The sequence below is a fragment of the Xenopus laevis genome, chromosome 1L, assembly GCF_017654675.1.
Source record: "Xenopus laevis strain J_2021 chromosome 1L, Xenopus_laevis_v10.1, whole genome shotgun sequence".
In the NCBI taxonomy this organism is placed as follows: Eukaryota; Metazoa; Chordata; class Amphibia; order Anura; family Pipidae; genus Xenopus; species Xenopus laevis.
Genome location: NC_054371.1, coordinates 186,723,671 through 186,742,935, shown reverse-complemented (window position 1 = coordinate 186,742,935; position 19,265 = coordinate 186,723,671). Strand labels below are relative to the sequence as shown.

Genomic DNA, 19,265 nt, shown 5'->3' with positions numbered 1-19,265 from the left:
ATTAGCATATAATATTTAAATTGAAACTTAGTACATTCAACCATTTTTTTTTTTTAACAGTCCAGTTATGGGATCTATTATCTGGAATGCTTGGGCCCACTGTGTTCCATATAATGGCTATTGCAGTATTGTGGAGCACCATGCTTTAAAGGCTACTAAAAACAACCAGTAGGATTATTTGTGCCATTGCTTTACGCTGGCTTATTTAACAAGTACAAGGTACCGTGTTGTAAATAAAGAAAAAAAAAAGTAGAATTGATCAAAATCTCTACGATTACTGGAGTCAACACGTTTTTATGGTTTTAAAAACAGAGACATACGCACACACACACACACACACACAAGAAACATCAAATCAAAGTTGCTAAATGAATTGCTGAATCACGGAAGGAGGATTGTTTTCCTTCTTGTTAGTTAAATCACTACAATATGATGATAAGTGTTATCTTATCGAACTTAACATGAACAACAGTACAAGGAAACAGACTCATAAAGAGACTTTAAAAAATAACACGGATGAGCATGCCAAATTCATAGGATCGGGGTTTTGTCTAAAAATATTTTGATCAGAAAATGTACATGTTGCAACGAAAGCATTCAAAACGATTACAAAAATTCAAGGATATTCAGCAGAAATTGTCAAAGTTTCACAGGAAAGCAGCTTTACAAAAATGAAAACATTAATTTCCAATTTGAATGCAGAGGTTTCTAATTTCAAAGCATCGCATAACTGTACAGTTCATTTTTAAACAGGGAATTAAAATGTTAATTTCTTTTAGAAATGCCGCCAATAGATCCATATTTCCTTCTTTTTTTTTTTTTTACAAGTTCTACAGGTGCAGTTTGGTCACATTGGGCAAATCTACAATATTTCCAACATTCCTCAGGTTTTTTCATGGTTTCCAGTGATTTGGATCCAGTTTAGTTATTTTCCTGTGACTGTGCAATTGCCTATAAATCAACACAAAAATGTACAAATAAAGTTATTACATTGACACGACACTACAATGACAGATGTAAATCTTGCTTGGACTTTTACTAATACAATCATATTACTATATCATCAATTACTCACCACTTCCATTGCATTGGGATGGGATGGGATTGAGGGATGATAAAACAACAGTAGTAGATATAATCACTAAGACAGTAGCAATGCCTACCTTATTACAAACATTTAGTGATAATTTTCTTTCTACTTTGTGGTGCAGATACTAGAAGCAAATGGGTAGTAGTTATAGGGCTATCAGGAAATTTTGAAAATATACACAATGTATTCATGAAATATAATAGCTCTGTAAAAAGGCTGCAGTTGGAAGTTACAATTATTTCACTAGCAGTTACTCAAGGGTTGCCTCTGAACTCTTGACAGATTGATTTTGCTGTGTTCAAAGAGTGTAGCAGCTAAAAAAAAAAAAAAAAAAAAAATTAAAGAAGCTCAAGTTAGAAAAATAGCTTACATCTTGCCAGGGACAACTCCCATTGCCTTCTATAGTTTTTAGAGGCCGAATTTTTACATTTCAGCTTTGACTAGGGAATAGTCCAAATTAGATTCAAATTGAAAAAAAAAAATTGAATATCGAAATTTATCATGTACTGTCTCTAAAAATTTGACTTCGACCATTCGCCATCGAAAACCTGCCAGATTTCGGTTATAGCCTATGGGAGACCTCCTAGTCCTCCTTGGAGTCAATTGGTGGATTGAAAAATCAAATTTTTTTGGGAAAACTTTGATTTGAATTCCCTATTTGATTGATAACTGACCTATTCGCAAAAAAAAAAAAAAAACACACAACAAAATAAAATATTTTTGGTTGGTTTTTTTGAATTCAAAATTTTTCAAATTCGACCCTAGATAAATATGCCCCTTAATCTCAAAAATAGATTTTCCACAAATCTAATTGAAGTTTGTCTGTTTTAGCAAGGTAAAAACCTGAAATTGAATGTTGATAAATGTGCCCCATATGGAACCTGTATTTTAAAGGAGTGGTTCTCCTTTAAGCTAACTTTTAATATGTTATAGAATGGCCAATTCTAAGCAACTTTTTCAATTGGTCTTCCATTTTTTTTTTTTTTTCAAAATTATTTCCCCTTTTTCTGACTGTTTCCAACTTTCAAACTGAGGGCCATTGACCCCATCTAAAACCAATACGATCTGTAAGGCTACAAATATATTGTGATTGCTACTTTTTATTACTTCTCTTTCTATTCAGGTCCTCTCCTGTTCATATTCCAGTCTTTTATTCACATCGATACATAGTTGCTAGGGTAATATGTACCCTAACAACCACATTGTTGAAACTGCAAACTGGAGAGCTGCTGAATAAAAACCTAAATAACTTAAAAAACACAAATAAATGAAAACCAGTTGTCTCAGAATATCTCCTTCTACCTCATACTAAAAGTTAACTCAAATGTGAACAACCTGGCATTTATTATTCTCTTGTACAGGTAGTGGGATTTTGGGCATTTCTTTTCTAAATCTTTTTAAGTTTTGTTATCCTTTATTTCATTCTGTCTGCTTGTTTTAGCAGATATTCATTCTGCCCTCTGGCTGGCGATTCCAGAAATTGTAAATGTTCATTAACTTCTTGCACACTAAGGTTATTGGGTAAGCATTTTGTTAATTCTCTTTTTGTTATTACCTTAAGAGCTCCTAACAGAATTAGAGGTCTTGTAGCTTTCAGATTGTTTAGCACCAGTAGCATTAATTTACTGACAAGCAGAAATGTAGCATCATACAGGAGAGAGATGCCTGTGGTTATTGCACAGTTATTACCAGAAATAGTAAGCATGATATGCCACAATTATCTCATCTTCTTCCTTCCCACCTTCTGCATTGCCACTGGCCCATTATCCTGGCATACTAATATGGTATGTGCTAAAGTAAGTGGAGTATAGGATTTCCTGACTGCAAGAAGAGCTCTGGTGGTACAGGTACATACAGGTGCATGAATGGTAATAATAAGTGTGGTTAGTTTCTTCACAGGCTAGCTGTAAGCAGGGCGTAGATAACCAATGAGCAAATGCTGTAATGGATAGCAAGTCAACAAGTAGCCGAACCTTGGCTGAAAATCTTTAACAATTTAAGAAGACATAAGCCCACTCATTCATGCATAAAGGTACATACTAACAAACGTAAAATGTCCTATCAATAGGCCTGTGATCTACTTACAAAGGGAGTCCTTTCACCGTATTTGCTCCAAAATGTCATTTTCACTGAATTTGTGTGTCCTGTTCTTTGATCAAATGTGTTGCATTCACCAAATGGTGGGCTGTATAAATGGAGGCTTACAGCAGTCTCTGTGTGGCTTGGGTTCTCTACACGATGGAGGCCAATGGAATCTATGGTTGTCATATAGAAAAAAATGTCAAATCAGAAACATGTGTATGCAGTTGACTGAAATAAATACACAATTGTGTTTAAAATGAATTCAGTTTTTAATGAATAAAAGGAGTTAATTGATAAAAGGAAGGCATGAATAATTAATTGTGTTTGCAGAGTCCAGCCTGTGTTTGGGACTTTGTGCATGGTTATTGTGAGAGGAGAAAGAGGGGCTTCATGGGGTTTGTGCTCCTTTTGCACAGTTATTCAGAATAACCACACATTTTTGTTGCTCAGTGAAAGAATATTAAATAAGCACAGTGTCAAAGAAAGCGATGAGGCAAACATTTGAAGGTCAGTGGTAAATAGAAGTAGAATCTAACCACAAGCCAGACTGAGTTTAGGTTTTTATTTGTGGTCTACCCATGCATTTACTTTTCAAGGTGCAAGAACTACAGTGGGAATTGCTGCATATATTAATATGAAGTATCAGCCCCATTCACAATGATAAGTATGGGCTGGCAGCTGGACTCAAGGTTACTAACAGAAGAGCCTCTATTGCTGAAGCCCTGTGTCGCATGTCAGACAAAGTAGAAATATACAAACAAATACAAGATCCAAAGTAATGGAGTCCAACCTGACTGGCAGTTAGGTTGTGGTTTGTGATATATGCTTGCTGAAGTAAGGAAACCGGCTTCTCGTTAAGATTCCACTTCAACAGGTTTCCTGCATTTTAAAACCTTTGCTGCAGTGTTCCTGCTAAAAAAAAATCTGTTCGCAACGTGTCCATAACCTTGTATGAGCAAATACTGGCCTGACTACCAATTCAATCATAAATACTGAGGGCTTATACCAAACATTTTAAAAAATGTAAATCTTGCCTCCTAAAAACCTGTAGCCATGCCATTTAAGTCATTGGGAAGTATGACTATTATTCGAGCAAGTTGCTTCAAAATTAATCGAAAAATGCAATTCCCATTTGTTTGCCAATATAAGTTAATGAGATTGTGATGAACCCATTTAAGATCTTTAATAAATAAAGGTCAAAACCAAAGGAAAAAAAAAAAAAAAAAAAACCAGGGTTGTGGGAAAACAATGTGATTGATATTTGTCAATTAGTGCGAGATTTGCAACTGGAGAAATATGCCCCAAAGTACAGACACTTTTCGTAACAAAGTGCAAGTTTACTGTACATAACAGATTAGTGAGGAATGTCTGAAAGAAAAATAATCATTGGTAATATGCTTTAAGTTCAAGGTTAAGATAGAGAGAAATCTATACTCAAGATTTTAATTGTAAATCAACATATCTAGCTCTGAGATGAGCAAATAATAATTATTGTACTTTTTTTTGCTGAATATAATGTATTGCCCTTGGTAGGCCGATGTTTAAAAAAAGGAATATTCCCATTAGGGTTTCTACTACATTTAATTTCTAGTAATATTTAGTAAGTGTATGGGATCTATTTATAAGACATTGCTTTATAGTCCATAGCAACTAAACTAGCATAAATCCATGTCAATAATAACAATCCTTTTGCTTTTTAAAATGTATAAGTCATGGTACTCCATATTGTAGAGTAATCCCTTATCCAGAAATACTCAGGGTCTAGTTATTCTAGATAGGGGTTAGGGAAGGAGCATCACTAAACGAAGCTGAATTTTGAGGGACCTGCACACAAAGTAATAAAGATATACTGCAAAAATCATTTGTTAAGTAGTGGAGAATTAAAATGTTTGGTGTTTGGGTCTGGAGACTGTATATCCTCTTTTAACAGAAAGGGTATTGCTGGGCAGTTTATTACAAGTTGTTTAACATGTTCATAGAATTTCATATTTTATGCCTCTTAGCACAAAAAAAAGGTACAAAAAAAAACCTGGCCATTTAAAAAAAATTTAAGCTTGGAGATTTATGAAATTGAAAAAACAACAACAAAAAACAAGACACATTCATGAACACACTAACTAAACCTTGGCACGGTTCGATAAAAGTCAATGGGAGGTATATTGTCAACATTTGATAGAAATAGGTAATTTTCTAAAACAGACACATTTTGAAAGTTAATGGAGCTATGAGCTTTTTATCACAACTTAGGGATACGGTCATGGAAAAAAAAAAATTTCAAAATTAATCAGTTAATAGTGCTGCTCCAGCAGAATTCTGCACTGAAATCCATTTCTCAAAAACATTTTGAAATCTGACATGGGGCTAGACATATTGTCAATTTCCCAGCTGCCCCATGTCATGTGACTTGTGCTCTGATAAACTTCAAACACTCTTTATTGCAAGTTGGAGTGATATCACCCCCCTTCCTTTCCCCCCCCCCAGCAGCCAAACAAAAGAACAATGGGAAGGTAACCAGATAACAGCTTCCTAACACAAGATAACAGCTGCTTGGTAGATCTAAAGGTGGCCATACACGGGCCGATAAAAGATGCCGACAGACCGTGTCGGCAGCTTATTGGACCGTGTATGGGGCCCCCCCCGACGGGCTTCACCGATCAAGATCTGGCCGACTTTAGGATGGGACAAAAAATCCCGTTGGATCGCGGCCGCATCTATTCGTTGATGCGGTCCCGCAATCCGACCGCCCGTTAGGCAACCTCAAGGTGGGCATATCGGAGGGAGGGAGGGAGATCGCCAAAACGAGCAGATCTCTCCATGTATGGCCACCTTAAGAATAGCACTCAATAGTAAAAACCCATGTCCCACTGAGACACATTCAGTTACATTGAGAAGGAAAAACAGCAGCCTGCCAGAAAGCATTTCTCTCCTAAAGTGCAGGCACAAGTCACATGACCAGGGGCAGCTGGGAAATTGACAAAATGTCTAGCCCCATGTCAGATTTCAAAAATGAATATAAAAAAAAAAATCTGTTTGCTCTTTTGAGAAATGGATTTAGCACTATTAACTGATTCATTTTGAAATGTTTTTATTTTTCCCCATGACAGTATCCCTTTAAAGTACTTACTATTAAGCAGGCCAGCAACTCTAAAGCTGGCCATAGATGTTGAGATTTTTAAAAGATCAGATCCTGATCGTGAGACCACGATCTTCTCAGAACGATCGTACGAATCTACCATCAACTAAAAAGACCAATTTACCAGGAAAACAAAGGGGAGCTGCCTGCTTGGCCCTGCAAACATAGAGAGATTGCACTGGGACCGACAAAGATTTTTTGACCTGGCCGATCAATTTCCCGACAGATGTCGGTCGAAAAATCGTACGATGTACGATCGTTCGAATACCACTAACCGCACGATAATTTCGAAGGATTGGTCGGACTTCCCTAAAATCGGTCGTTCGGCAAGAGGAATCGTCGCGTCTATGGGGACCTTAAGGGGCAGATGTATGAGAATCTGAGATTAGAGGTTACCGCAGAAAAACCTATACACTTTCTACTCATTCCTATGGATTTTTAGAAGTGTATTTTATTATGGGTGAAAGTTAGTTCACCTTTTGATAAATTGCATGTAAAATCCCATAGAAATAAATATAAGGTGGGCGAGTTGTGCTGTGGTGAGTTTAAATTTCACACTATAAATCTGCCACTGACTGTCTTTGTACTTCCTGGATTAAGTTAACCCTAACAAAATCCTAGTATTAGAAGTCTAAAATGCCAGAAACCTCTAAAAATAGAAATCTAAGTTGCAGAAGTGATCACTAATGGGGCCATTTAAAGTGGACATATGGGCTTAATAAAAGTTGGAATTTTGCACATTACTTCAATTGGATCCGGTGTGCTGCTGTTTTTTTCCTTGAATGATATTTTGGCCCAAGGACAGGAGTGGGTCTCACAGTTCAGCACCTGGCACTGCGAAAGCAGATACTGGAGGGGTGAGCACTCTAATTTCGTGATTGATTTAAAGTGGACCCGTCACCGGAAAAAAATATTCAAAATCTTATTTTATCACATTAGTCAAGCAAAATGAAGTTTAATTGCACTATATAAATTATTTGAATCTTATTTCCTTCAGTCTGGGAATTCATAATTATAACAAGCAGGCAGCAGCCATTTTGTGGACACCGTTATTAAGACAAGTCTTGTATCATCTCAGAATCTTGTTTGTGCACCAGAATGGGGGACCTGATGTCCATCCCCATGCCCTGGCTACACAATTAAATGGTTAAGAGAACTGGGGGAATGTGGGGAGAGCAGTGACATCTAGGAAAGGCTGAATGGAAAGTGAAAGTAATTGTCTGCCCCGCCTCTATGCCTAGGCATAGAGGCGGGGCAGACAATATTTGATTGACAGCTAAGATTTTTAAATGAGTTTACAACAGCTATGAATGCTTTAATAAAAAATAGAAATTGGATTTCATGTTTAATTTGAAAAGGACTTTTATTATACAGATTTTTGTGTCTGGGTGACGGGTCCACTTTAATAAAATTTTAAATTTTTCTCTTCTTTTCCACAAATCTTATTTTTTAGCACTAAAAACCGTGAATTCTACCGATTAATCTAAAATGAAAAATGTTCATGTTTTTTTTTCATTTATTAAGCAATAAATCCACTTAACACTTATACAAAAAACTTTGCCATTTAAAAGCGGTCAGGTTCATGTAGAAGTCAATGGGAGTTGTCCTTTTCCAATTGTAAAATCTTTCTCCAACTCAGGTTTTAGAGGATTTCAGGATTTTTTTCCCAGTTTGTAATTGCACGAGTATTATAAGGTTTTCATATTAGTATTCGGGTTAGTTGTGTATTTTTATTGGTGCGTGCTTTATATATTTGCCATTTTAATAAATTACTTGGCATTCGTGGGTTTTATAGAAAGAGGTTTTATTTTGTGGTTTCGAAAACCACTAAAATCAGAATGTTTTGTCTATTGCCTTCATCAATTAATGTTTGTATTCAGATCCCCTTCAATGCGACAGAGTTCTTAAATTTGTTTTTGAAAAAAAATAAATAAAAAAACAACCTTGTGAAACTTTTTTCACAATTTATAGATTTGAAAACTCTCTTAATTGGCCTCCTAAGGTTTGTGTTGGCTCAAACTGCCCGACATATGAAGGAAAGCCGGTCTCTGAATTGGAGTATTTTTAGGCAAAAATCCAGGCAGTTGCCCTTTATGTCAGTGGCAGGCAACCAGAGTAATGACTAGGGCCTTAAAAACTGTTTTGGAGTTTTTGATTTTTATATCCATCTATCAATCTATGTCCATATGCAAGCACCAAGATATTATTATTATAAGGGAGTTCAGAGAGCAACTTTTAGACATTCAACACTATCAAAAACATGTCCCTTTACTAGGAATCCTTGATATACATTACCATTAATATAGGCACACTGATTAAGCTTCAAAACACCTTCTGCCTTCTTCACCATCTCAGTGTTACTTTTTTTCTTGGGCCACTCATACAGAGTTTCTTTGAGGCTTCCCTGAAGGATTTTCAAGAAGCAGTGGGAGTTTGCATGGTCATGGATACTGCTGTAGATGGGAAATAATAATCTGCTCAGTATTTACAGAGGACATTACAATACAAAGTCATTATTTTTACTCAACCTGGAATCATTTTTTCTCTTAAAATGTGTGTAAAAACCACACAACTGTGCCAAGTAAAAGCAGTCAAGGTCCCATACAAATCAAAGTTAGCTACACTGATCCTATTGGACTTGGCTCGAATATCTCTAAAATTCAACCTTTAATAAATGGTCCTCCCAGGGGCAGATTTATCAAAATGTGAGATTACAGCTCACCAAAGGAAAACTCAACCACTTAATATTCATTCCTATGAGATTTTTAGAAGAGTATTTATCAAATGGTGAAACTTTCACCCATCCATAAATACACTTCTTAAAATCCCATAGGGATGAGTACAAAGTGGGTGAGTTTTTCTGTGGTGAGCTCTAATCTCACACTTGGATAAATCTGCCCCTAAAATGTTGAATTCAAGTATGTACACTTTACCATTTTGTTCCCCCTGCATGCTCTATTCATGTCATGTTTTAAATGTACAGTGCTGTATACTCCCTGGAGTCACCTTTGGTTAAATTGAATGTTTAAGTGCATCTCTTTAAGTGAATACTATAACAGGGTAAAAGGGTAAAAGCCTTTCTAAAAACCTTTAGGTGGTTTTATTAAGCTTTGCCGTCTCTTTAAATATCATGAGATTAACATTGCCGATTTTATAAACACTTCTGAGTGATACATTAATACTTTTATTAAGTTAACCCTGAAGCCTTTGAACTTTGGTGTTGGCAAAAACATTCAGTGGGTGGCAAGGAAAACAAGCAAGTGGATACTTATAAATGGAACCTGATCTTCCACTTGAACGGCCATAGTCATCTGGACATAAGGGAAAAGTTAAAGAAAAAAGTGGACCACCAGCAATTCGATGGATTGATTGAAAGACAGAGACAGAGACAGACAGAGACAGAGACAGAGACAGAGACAGAGAGAGAGGTGTAAATGAAGGAATGCACCTGAGGCACTGAGCCGCTCAAGACAAAATATAAGGCAACTTTTGAATGCAAGTTGAATGGTTGAAATTACCTGCCATGTCCTTCTCCCCAGCATAGGATCATTAGATTGAACTTTCCATTTCCCTCATCCACAAGATTTCGGGTGTACCTAGAAGCAGATGGCATTGGAGAAATACTTGTCAACTACTCAAGGAAAGCATGTAGAATGTAGTGCAAACGTTAGGTGATAAGATGATCATGCATTAAGCAACAAGAAGCAATGTATTAAAATATTACATTTAGGGGGTGATTTACATTTATCATAAGGTCAAATTTTAGAGCAATGTGAGCTTTTTTAAACTTCGAATGAACTCAACTTGAATGGTTGCGAATTTATGAAAAAACTTGAATGGAAAAACTCGAATCAGGGAATTTGGGGTTAACAATCTGAAAAGATCTGAGTTTTCAGTGAAAAAAAAAAGTTCAAATTGAATGAGCAAAACCCACCAAAAAAAACAAAAAAAAAAACTTGATCATGAAGGCTATTAACATCTTCAAATGGTTCAAGGGACCTCTGCCCTTGACTTCTACATGACATTAACAGGTTTTAGAGTCAACATATTTCCAGGGTCTGGGTATAATAAATCTTGAAAATTCAAATTTTTCATGAAAAAAACCTCAAACCTTAAATCTATCCGACACCAAGGGTCATTTAGACCGGTTCATTTTGATGGATTTTGGTCTTTAAGTAACCATATAGCTCATCATCTTCCAGTGCGCCGAGAGGAAGAATAAGTTAATTTAATAAGAATTCCTTTAAAATTCAGTATGGTTATGCAACATGATTTTATTAAAGAAAAAGTCAATCATCTGTGCCAGAAGTGATACTCCAAACAGATTTAGGAAGTGAAATGTGATTAAAGTGCTAAAAAGAAAACAAGTTTATCGTTTGTATCTGTGCAATATCATGCACTATCAAGGCGCAAGTCTCTCAAGTACAGGATTAATGGCATTTTATGAATCAGCGAAAGATAAATTGACCTGAAATTGTTTACGAGGCAGTGGAGTTGAGAGATGGTCAAGATGATTGCTGTACATGGAGAAAGAGATAGCAAGTGGATAAGCTACAGTAGCACCTTGTAGTGAATTTCCTAGCCATATTATCTGACCTGGGAGTCCATGTCAGGGTCCAGCCAATTAACAACAAGAGGCAATTCTGAGCATGCGTCACCCACCTGCTGAGCTGGTAATTGCAAAACACTTGGAATCTCCCTGTGTGCCAATGCCCTTATACTGGTCATACTTCCGTTAGTGCATCTGATCTGCAGTGATGATATGAGTCTTTGCACCAAAATAAAACGGTCAGCTGTTTTTGTAAACTGTATTTTTATTTTACACCTGGCACAGAAGAGTGGTCTATCCTCTGGCCATCCACCTATTTATGCACCAAGAGGCTTAAGAATTAACTTTATCAGGAAACATTGGTACACATTACATTTCTGGTGTAGAAATAGGTCTAGACCAGTGTAATAGGGTTATGTAATAAAAAGGCGCCAAGTTTGCCAAAAAGCGGTTACCCATAGCAACCAATCAGAAGGTAGAATTTACAGGTCACCTGTTTAAAAGCAAATATCTTATTGGTTGCTATGGGTTACTGCTACTGGGCAAACATATGGGGGAGTTGGGGCTTTAAGTCATGTTACCACAATTTTCCAGCAAAGCACTGGGGTGATGAAGAAGCAGGGAGAAAGAAGAAAACACAGGGAGAGAAGGAGGAGGAGGAGGAGAAGAAGGAAGAAAGAAGATGAAAGTAGCTTTCTATCAGCCTGTATTTTTGCCTGGGTACACAGTGGTGTGTAAGCACAGACATCAGAGGGCTAGTGCTATAACTCATGGCTTTTTTTTTTTTTTTAATCAAGTCATGAGAGAACAGTTATTCCAAATGTAATACCCATATTAGCTAATGTTTTTGTTGAAAACATTGTTCCCAGCATTGCCCCCTGGCCTTCCCACACGGGCAGAAGTCACAGAAACACAGCAGGCATGTCTTGCACAGGGTTTGGCTCAATGCAATTCCACAGCTGCCAGTTTTGATATGGCATACACTCAGTATAGCCAGCAGGCAATAATAGAAGGTCATCATTTCCAGTTACAGAATAGCAGGTTTTTTATCCTGCATGATTCACATTTGGCAGAATCCTTAGAACTTTCTGTAATAATGGGTTTATGATGCCAATGCTATTAATAGGGAAGAAAGGTAACAAATAGAAAAACCTGTATTTTATCAGGATAAGGTGGCAAGTGGCAAGCCAAGTTCACTGTGTACTGGCCAACTAAATAGGATTACTTTTCATTCACCAAAGCTCAAATGTAGGTATTTAGGCAGATGCATGTTGCTTGGTTCAGTACAGGCATTTTAACGTTCATTTCAATTTTTGCTTCAGTGTTAATGTTTGCTTAAATACCCTGTTTTTCTGGCACTTATGTGCTATGAGATAGAATACTCTAACAGACGTTGTTTGGCATGTCTTCAGTTCTGTAGCTTTATGACCCTGCAATGGATGCCCAGCTTGTAGCAGAACTTTGTGTTCTTCGTGTGAAAAATAGTGGAAGAACAAGCATTAGCTCTGTCAGGCAAATACATCTGACCTTACTGGAGCAAAGATATGTGCCAAAACAAACGAGCCTCTAGAACACAACAATGAGGTCTGTGGTTGGGAACGTAAAGTTTAGGCCAAAGAGGTGGGTAAAGGTCCTTTATATGAGAGCCTTATTAGCGGTGTGCTAGTGCACTGCCCCCTCATGTGACCGACAGCACCCTCCGCTGTCAACGTCAATCCAATGCTCAAAGTCCTATGTAAACTATGAAAATAAAGCATTTGCAGAAAAATAATGTTTTCCATTCTAAAGGTATCTACAAGCCAACAAATGATGTGATGTGTACTCAGAGTGCTCCTCTTTTAGACTGCTAAATACCAGGCATTTGACTCACTTGAGAGTCAGCAACCCTAGGATTAACTAAACACAGGAAGTGCATAGAGAGCCGTTAAGCTGAACACCTGTATTATCAGTATAAAATTGCCAATATCTCATTAACAACCGCAAATAGAACATTAATGGAAATTGCAGAGGTGCTCAGGGGACACAAATGTACATCAATTCATTTTTAAGCATTTGTTTGTCACACCTTAATTACCTGATAAAAAGGTATTTTTATACACTGCCTTATTGCACTGCAAACCAAGTCTTTATTTTGGCACATTTCACTGCCATTGGGTGTGTATGAATTAAGGAAGGGATATCAAAATTTGAGATTACAGTTTACCAAAGAAAAACAGACCCACTTTCTATTCATTTGGTGAACTCTGACTTACACTCCCTGATAAATATGTTTTTAAAAATCCCATAGGAATGAATAGAAAGTCTTGCAGCAGGTGGAGTACTCACAAAAATGTGGGTGTTAGAGGGAAGGTGTGCGTTAGGGAGGATCTCAATAATTTACGCCTTTTAGTTAACGTTTCACCTCCCCTGCCTTCAGTTGATGATGTCACTTGTGGTATGTTGGCCAATGGGTCAGGATGCAGATAAACCAGTTGTGAGTTGGATCTGAGAGCAGGTAAAAATGTGGGTTACAGGTCAGGTCCAAATCGACCAGACGAGAACCACACCGATCTCTAACAGGAGTATTATTTCCTATGGATTTCGGATACATTTATTCTGTAGTCTGGCAAACTGCCGAGCGAAAAGCAAAACAGATACAGTTTGTTTTATTAATGGATTTTGCAAATTTTATTCCAAGACAACAAAAAGTAAAAAATGTCACAGGGATACCAGGGACAAGTCTAAACATGGCAGCGCTCTGCAAGAAAGTATCCCTGGCCGGATTGGTTTTTAAAGAGGAGAAGCAATTTTTTTTGTACTTTGGTTATACTTTAAACGGGATATTATGTGATGCCGCTATTCTTCCAAATTAGACAATAAGTAGTTTAGTGTGGCATCATCATCATCATCTTTTATTCCAGTTCTTCTCTGCATACCTTCCCCAGGCAAAAGGGCAGATTTATCCAAATGTGAGCTTAGAGCTCACGACAGAAAAACCACACCCACTAACCCTACATGCATATAATTGCTATTGAAAGCAGTGTCTGCCTGGCTCATTATAGTCTTTGCAATGGTGTTTCGGACTCGTGAATCTATGTAGCAGAAGACAGACGATTAACAGATCTGTAGGAGAATGGACGTCTTCTACTACATTTTTTCAAGGGCCTGAATCAAAGGTGAGCAACAAAGATAAACAAATACAGTTTAAGCTTCAGATTGAAAATGTATAACAAACTTTAAAACAATGGAAATGTGATATAGATCTTGTGATTTTGTGATTGATGTTCCCTTTAAATAGCTAAAGGCAGAAACATCACAGCTTGCGCATGGAGTCATACCATCAAACTAATCCAGGCTGGGTATTCCTCTGTACAAAGCACAATTCAGAAGGAAAATTATACTGCATATTGTTTCTAAACAACAGATACTGTGTGCGATTATGGACATGGTTATTAATATATCATTGATATATTCCTGTGTATGAAGCTTGACTTCATGTGCACGTATCACGACAGTTAGAAAAGAAAATGTATAGGGTTAAAGTAAAGATTAGTTGCCTGTAAGAATGCCCATTGGCACAGTGTAACACTTGCATAAGAGATATCCTTACAAGGTGGCGTGCCAATGAACTAGTGATAAGAACCAGATTTCATTATAAAGGTTATTTAAGCTACCTGAGCAAAAAAAAGGATGATTAAGAAAAGCAGTTAAGATTAAAGGATACCTTTTAATGTGAAAATCAATAAATACCTGTATTAATATGTGAATGATTTACCAATGAAATTTAAATGGGTACTATCACGCATGTGAAACACAGTAGCATCTATGCAGTTTTACTTTCAGGTTTCACAAACTGCATTATTAAAGATCTAGTTTGATTTTGTCTTTAGAATCAAAAGCAACAGAAGGATGATTTGTATTATCACTATTCTAGTTGGGTGCGGGACATTTCCTGGATGAGGCACTAGTGCAAGAAGATTAAGTGGCCAAAATGGACAGCTAGACTAGCAGAGGACACCCATTGGTGCTTACCGACCAGCATAGAAAATGATGAACCAGCACATCCATGTGCTGATTTTCCATCTTGAAAATCACTTGTATGGCAAAATCTTTGCTTGATTCATATCATATTAATGCTGCTTTAGCCAAAAAGTGATTTTAGATTTACACTGAATAGCAGAGGAGAAACTTGGTTGAGACAGAGAAAACATGTCTGAACTTTAAAAGAAAAGGAACAAAAAGGGCCCCTGGGTTCTGACACAAGTTACTTCTGGTATGGGATCCGTTATCCGGAAACCCATTATCCAGAAAGTTCAAAATTATGGAAAAAAAGTCTCCCATAGACTCCATTATAATCAAATAATCCACATTTTTTTAAAAGGATTTCCTTTTTCTCTGTAATATTAAAACAGTAGCTTGTACTTGATCCCAATTAAGATATAATTAGTCCTTATTGGAAGCAAAACCAGTCTATTGGGTTTATTTAATGTTGACATGATTTTCTAGAAGACTTAAAGTATGAAGATCCAAAGTACAGAAAGATCCATTATCTGGAAAACCCCTGGTCCCAAGCATTCTGGATAACAGGTCCCATACCCGTAATGTATAAGATGGCCACCAGCGGAATCATTAAGCAGATATAGCGATAGAGATAATTTTTTTTTATGTCTCATTTTGAAAGGTTTTTGTGGGTCCCTGTAACATATAAAATGTACGGAGTGCCTGGGCAAGGTTCTTTGCTGTGCCGTTGCATAGGAAAACCAGACCTCATAACACATTGAGTTAAATTCAATTTAAGGTGGCCATACACGGGCTGATAAAAGCTGCCAACAGACCGAGTCGGCAGCTTATTGGCCCGTGTATGGGGGCCCCCCCCCCGACGGGCTTCCCCGATCGAGATCTGGTCGAAAGTCGGTCAGATCTGGATGGGATGGGACTAAAAATCCAGTTGGATCGCGGCCGCATCTGTTTGTTGATGCAGTCCCGCGATCTGACCGCCTGTTCCCCCCCTAGGGCCCACGATCGGATCAGCCCGATATTGCCCACCTCAAGGTGGGCATATCTGAGAGAGATCCGCCAAACGAGCGGATCTCTCCGTTTATGGCCACCTTTAGTAATATGGAATGAAAGCAATAGCATTGCATAGGGCTGCCACCTCTCAGGTAACAGTCGTCTGTCCAGTAAAATAATGCTTTATGCCAATGTTATTACAGGGAAAAATATAGGAATTCCGATTTTTTTTTCAGAAAGTAGACATACCTAGCACTGAAATGTAGCACTTCCCCTAGCACACATCATCAGATCAAGTGGCTTAAATGTGTTGTTCACCTTTAAGTTAACTTTTGTATGATGTAGAGGGTGATATTCTAAGACAATTTGCAATTGGTTTTCATTTGTTATTTTTTTGTGTGTTAGCTTTTTATTCTGCTGCTCTCCAGTTTGTAGTTTCAGCAATCTGATTGCTAGGGTACAAATGACCCTAGCAACCATGCATTGATTAAAATAAGAGACTGGAATATGAATAGTAAAGGTCTGAATCAGTGGTGTAACTAGATGTTACTGAGCCCCACAGCAAATCTATTTTAGGGCCCCCAAGAAATCCAGAGGTTTTTTTTTTACCAATATATGTTGAAATTGCTCATTTCAACATATGCAGCCACAGGGTCTGCTTCCTCTGTAGTTACACCCCTGGTCTGAACAGAAATAATAATAAAAAGTAGCAATAACACATTTGTAGCTTAACAGAGCTTTTGTTTTTAGATGGGGGTCAATGACCCCCATTTGAAAGCTGGAAAGAGTAAGAAGAAGTCAAATTAAAAAAACTATAAAAATACAGTATAGTTAATAAAGACCATTTGAAACGTTGCTTAGAATTGGCCATTCTAGAACATACTAACAGTTAACTTAAGGTGAATCACTAGGTTGGTACCAGGAAAGTGAAGTTATGCTACAGATTGGTATCATCGCTTTTGAGAGTCGCAGCTGCTAAATAAGTGGATAAAAAAATAAATAATCAAACGTATTTTTGTACTACATAAATCACAAGTAGAAAAGTGCTCATTATTGCTGCCATGGAATATACGCTGTTACTTCTAGGCTTCAGGCTAAAGAAAAAGAATCTGCCGCCGTTGCAGAAATGGGAGTCGCAGCATCCTTTGCGTTTTGTCATTAGAAAGTTATGCAATCGAACCACGAAGTCGGGCTGATGTGGCTGTTGTCAGGCCTCGGAGACGCGCGATTGGCTCGCACGCACACGCCCCCTACACACCCCCGGATCGGCCGGGAATTCGCAGACTCTGCGTGGCAGCCAAAAAGGGGAAAACAAGTGTCTGAGCGCGACTTGCGATTTGTTGCAGCTACTGCAGTTATTCTCCACGTTTTGTTTCCTTTTTTGTGGCATAGGATGCTGGGAGTTTCACTACAACAGGTTAAAGAGCCCTAGATTTTCATTAAATGAATCAATGATCCTGCCTCACCTTAAACATAAGCCTTCAGATGATCCCAGACACCCACGGGTCAGCAGCTGCACAAGTAGTTGATTTAATAGTCTACTAATTAACAGGGCGGTCAGACTGTCTGACACAGGTCGCAAGTTACACTAGAACAGGTGCAGAACTGTGCAAATGGGTCTAATAAGGAGAAAACAGACTCACAATTAAAATAGTTATCTGTGGGACTAGCATGGAGCCACAACTGAATAACAAGCAGCATTTTCTGCCAAACAAGTTGTGCCTCAGCCTCCCTGTTCTGCAGTTACACCCAATACTTGTTGTTTGGATCAGATTTTGTTCCCTGGTTGTATCCAACACTGGTGGATTGTTCTAGCGCCCCTGCCAAGCCTGTGCCTATAAAGTTCATTCAGCGGATTGCCAGAGACCACAGCCAAGATGCCCCCCCCCCACCATAAAATGTAAATGGCACATGCCATAGTATTTACTATTTAATTCATATGTGCGAAGAGCATTGCAGGCAAAATGGAACATTAAACAAAGAAAATAAATAATGCAGCCCATATGGCAGCTTCTGCACAGAGACAAGTCACACTCACAGACACCCCATTGATTTAGGGAATGCATTACACACATGCACATGTAGAAGGCTTAGTTAGATTAGTGCAATTACCTGTACTGGTCAAACTTGGCAAATTTCATCCATTCCCTTGGGTTGCTTTCATAGGACTCTACTATATTCTGCACCTCCTCTATATTCACTTTATCACTGGCAAATATCTCATGCAGGATCTGGATCAGTTCTTCTAGGGTGTTGGGCTTTAGCACTTCTGTCTGGTCCATGTTGCACTGCTGCTGGGAGAGGGAACTTGCACAAGCTCATTCACATGGAACAATTGGGCTGCCTTGCAGGCTTTCTTCACTATTTATGCTCTCACACTTACAGAGGGCTGTACCAAGTTTCCAAGGGGTGGAAAGGAGGATAAATCCACTGTTTTTCTCTTGTTGCGGTTATGCCTTTCTGTTGGCAAGAAAAGCACATTCCTTGGCTAGCAACTGGGCTTGTTCTGAAAAGATCAATTTGTTCTTTATTGCATGGTAATACACGTGAATGAGGGTTGCTGCGAGACATCCACCTTCCCCACATGCAATGATGCCTATGTCTGGTCGCAGTCCCACAGTCCAGCTCTTGCTGCTGTGCTTCAATAAACTTCCAACACCAAACACAGACCCCTTCCCTGCTGCAGTCTCAACAACAACAGGACTCCCTGGTGCACAGACCTGAGAAAAACATAGAATATAACATAGAAGTGTCAACTCTCCATGTACTTGTTCGTTAAAGGGTAACTCACTAATAAACTGATATAATGCTAAGCAACATTCCACTATAAACGTATTACATCTGTAAAGTTTTGTCTTGTAAATAAAATTACAGACAAAAAAACAAGGTTTGCTCTGTTCTCTTCTCTGGTTCTGACTCTTGAAACAATGTAGCAGAGATCAGTTTCCTACGGTCTGCTAATCAGTTGCTTCTGCTACATTTTTCCAGGAGTCAGGAGAGCAGGGAATATAAACAGTCAGACAAAGATTAGTTTAAACATTTACAATTCATTTTAAAACGAACGGAAAATGTGGAATTGATGTATAACAGAAATTATATTTTCTTTCATTATGTGAAAAAACAAAACAAAACTTTTTTTTGGTGGAGATAACCGTTAAGTATGGAAACTAAAATAAGCCCTTCTATGCAGCATTAAAAGCTGATTTTTTTAGGGGTTATTCCACCTATAAATGAAATTGCATTATGTTGTAGAATGACATGTTCTTAGCAAGGTTTCAGTTTGGTCTTTTTTTGTTTATTATAGTTTTTCAATTATTTGCTTTCTTCTTCTGTCTCTTTTCAGTTTTAAAATGGAGATCACGACAGTAATCCTGCACTAGTTTCTAAGATAAATTTGACCCTAGCAACTGGATAGCTGTGAA

At 37.8% G+C, this 19,265-nt stretch overlaps 1 protein-coding gene across 1 annotated transcript; it reads right to left on the bottom strand.

Annotated features, from left to right (window-relative positions):
* Positions 1-43: 43 nt before the first annotated feature.
* Positions 44-18,165, bottom strand: cdo1.L (cysteine dioxygenase type 1 L homeolog). Its single transcript, NM_001090037.1, is given in 5 exon segments — positions 44-951; positions 3,176-3,345; positions 8,601-8,758; positions 9,824-9,901; positions 17,956-18,165. Coding segments are annotated over 5 exon segments (606 nt in total). The 5' UTR covers positions 18,126-18,165; the 3' UTR covers positions 44-921.
* Positions 18,166-19,265: the final 1,100 nt, after the last annotated feature.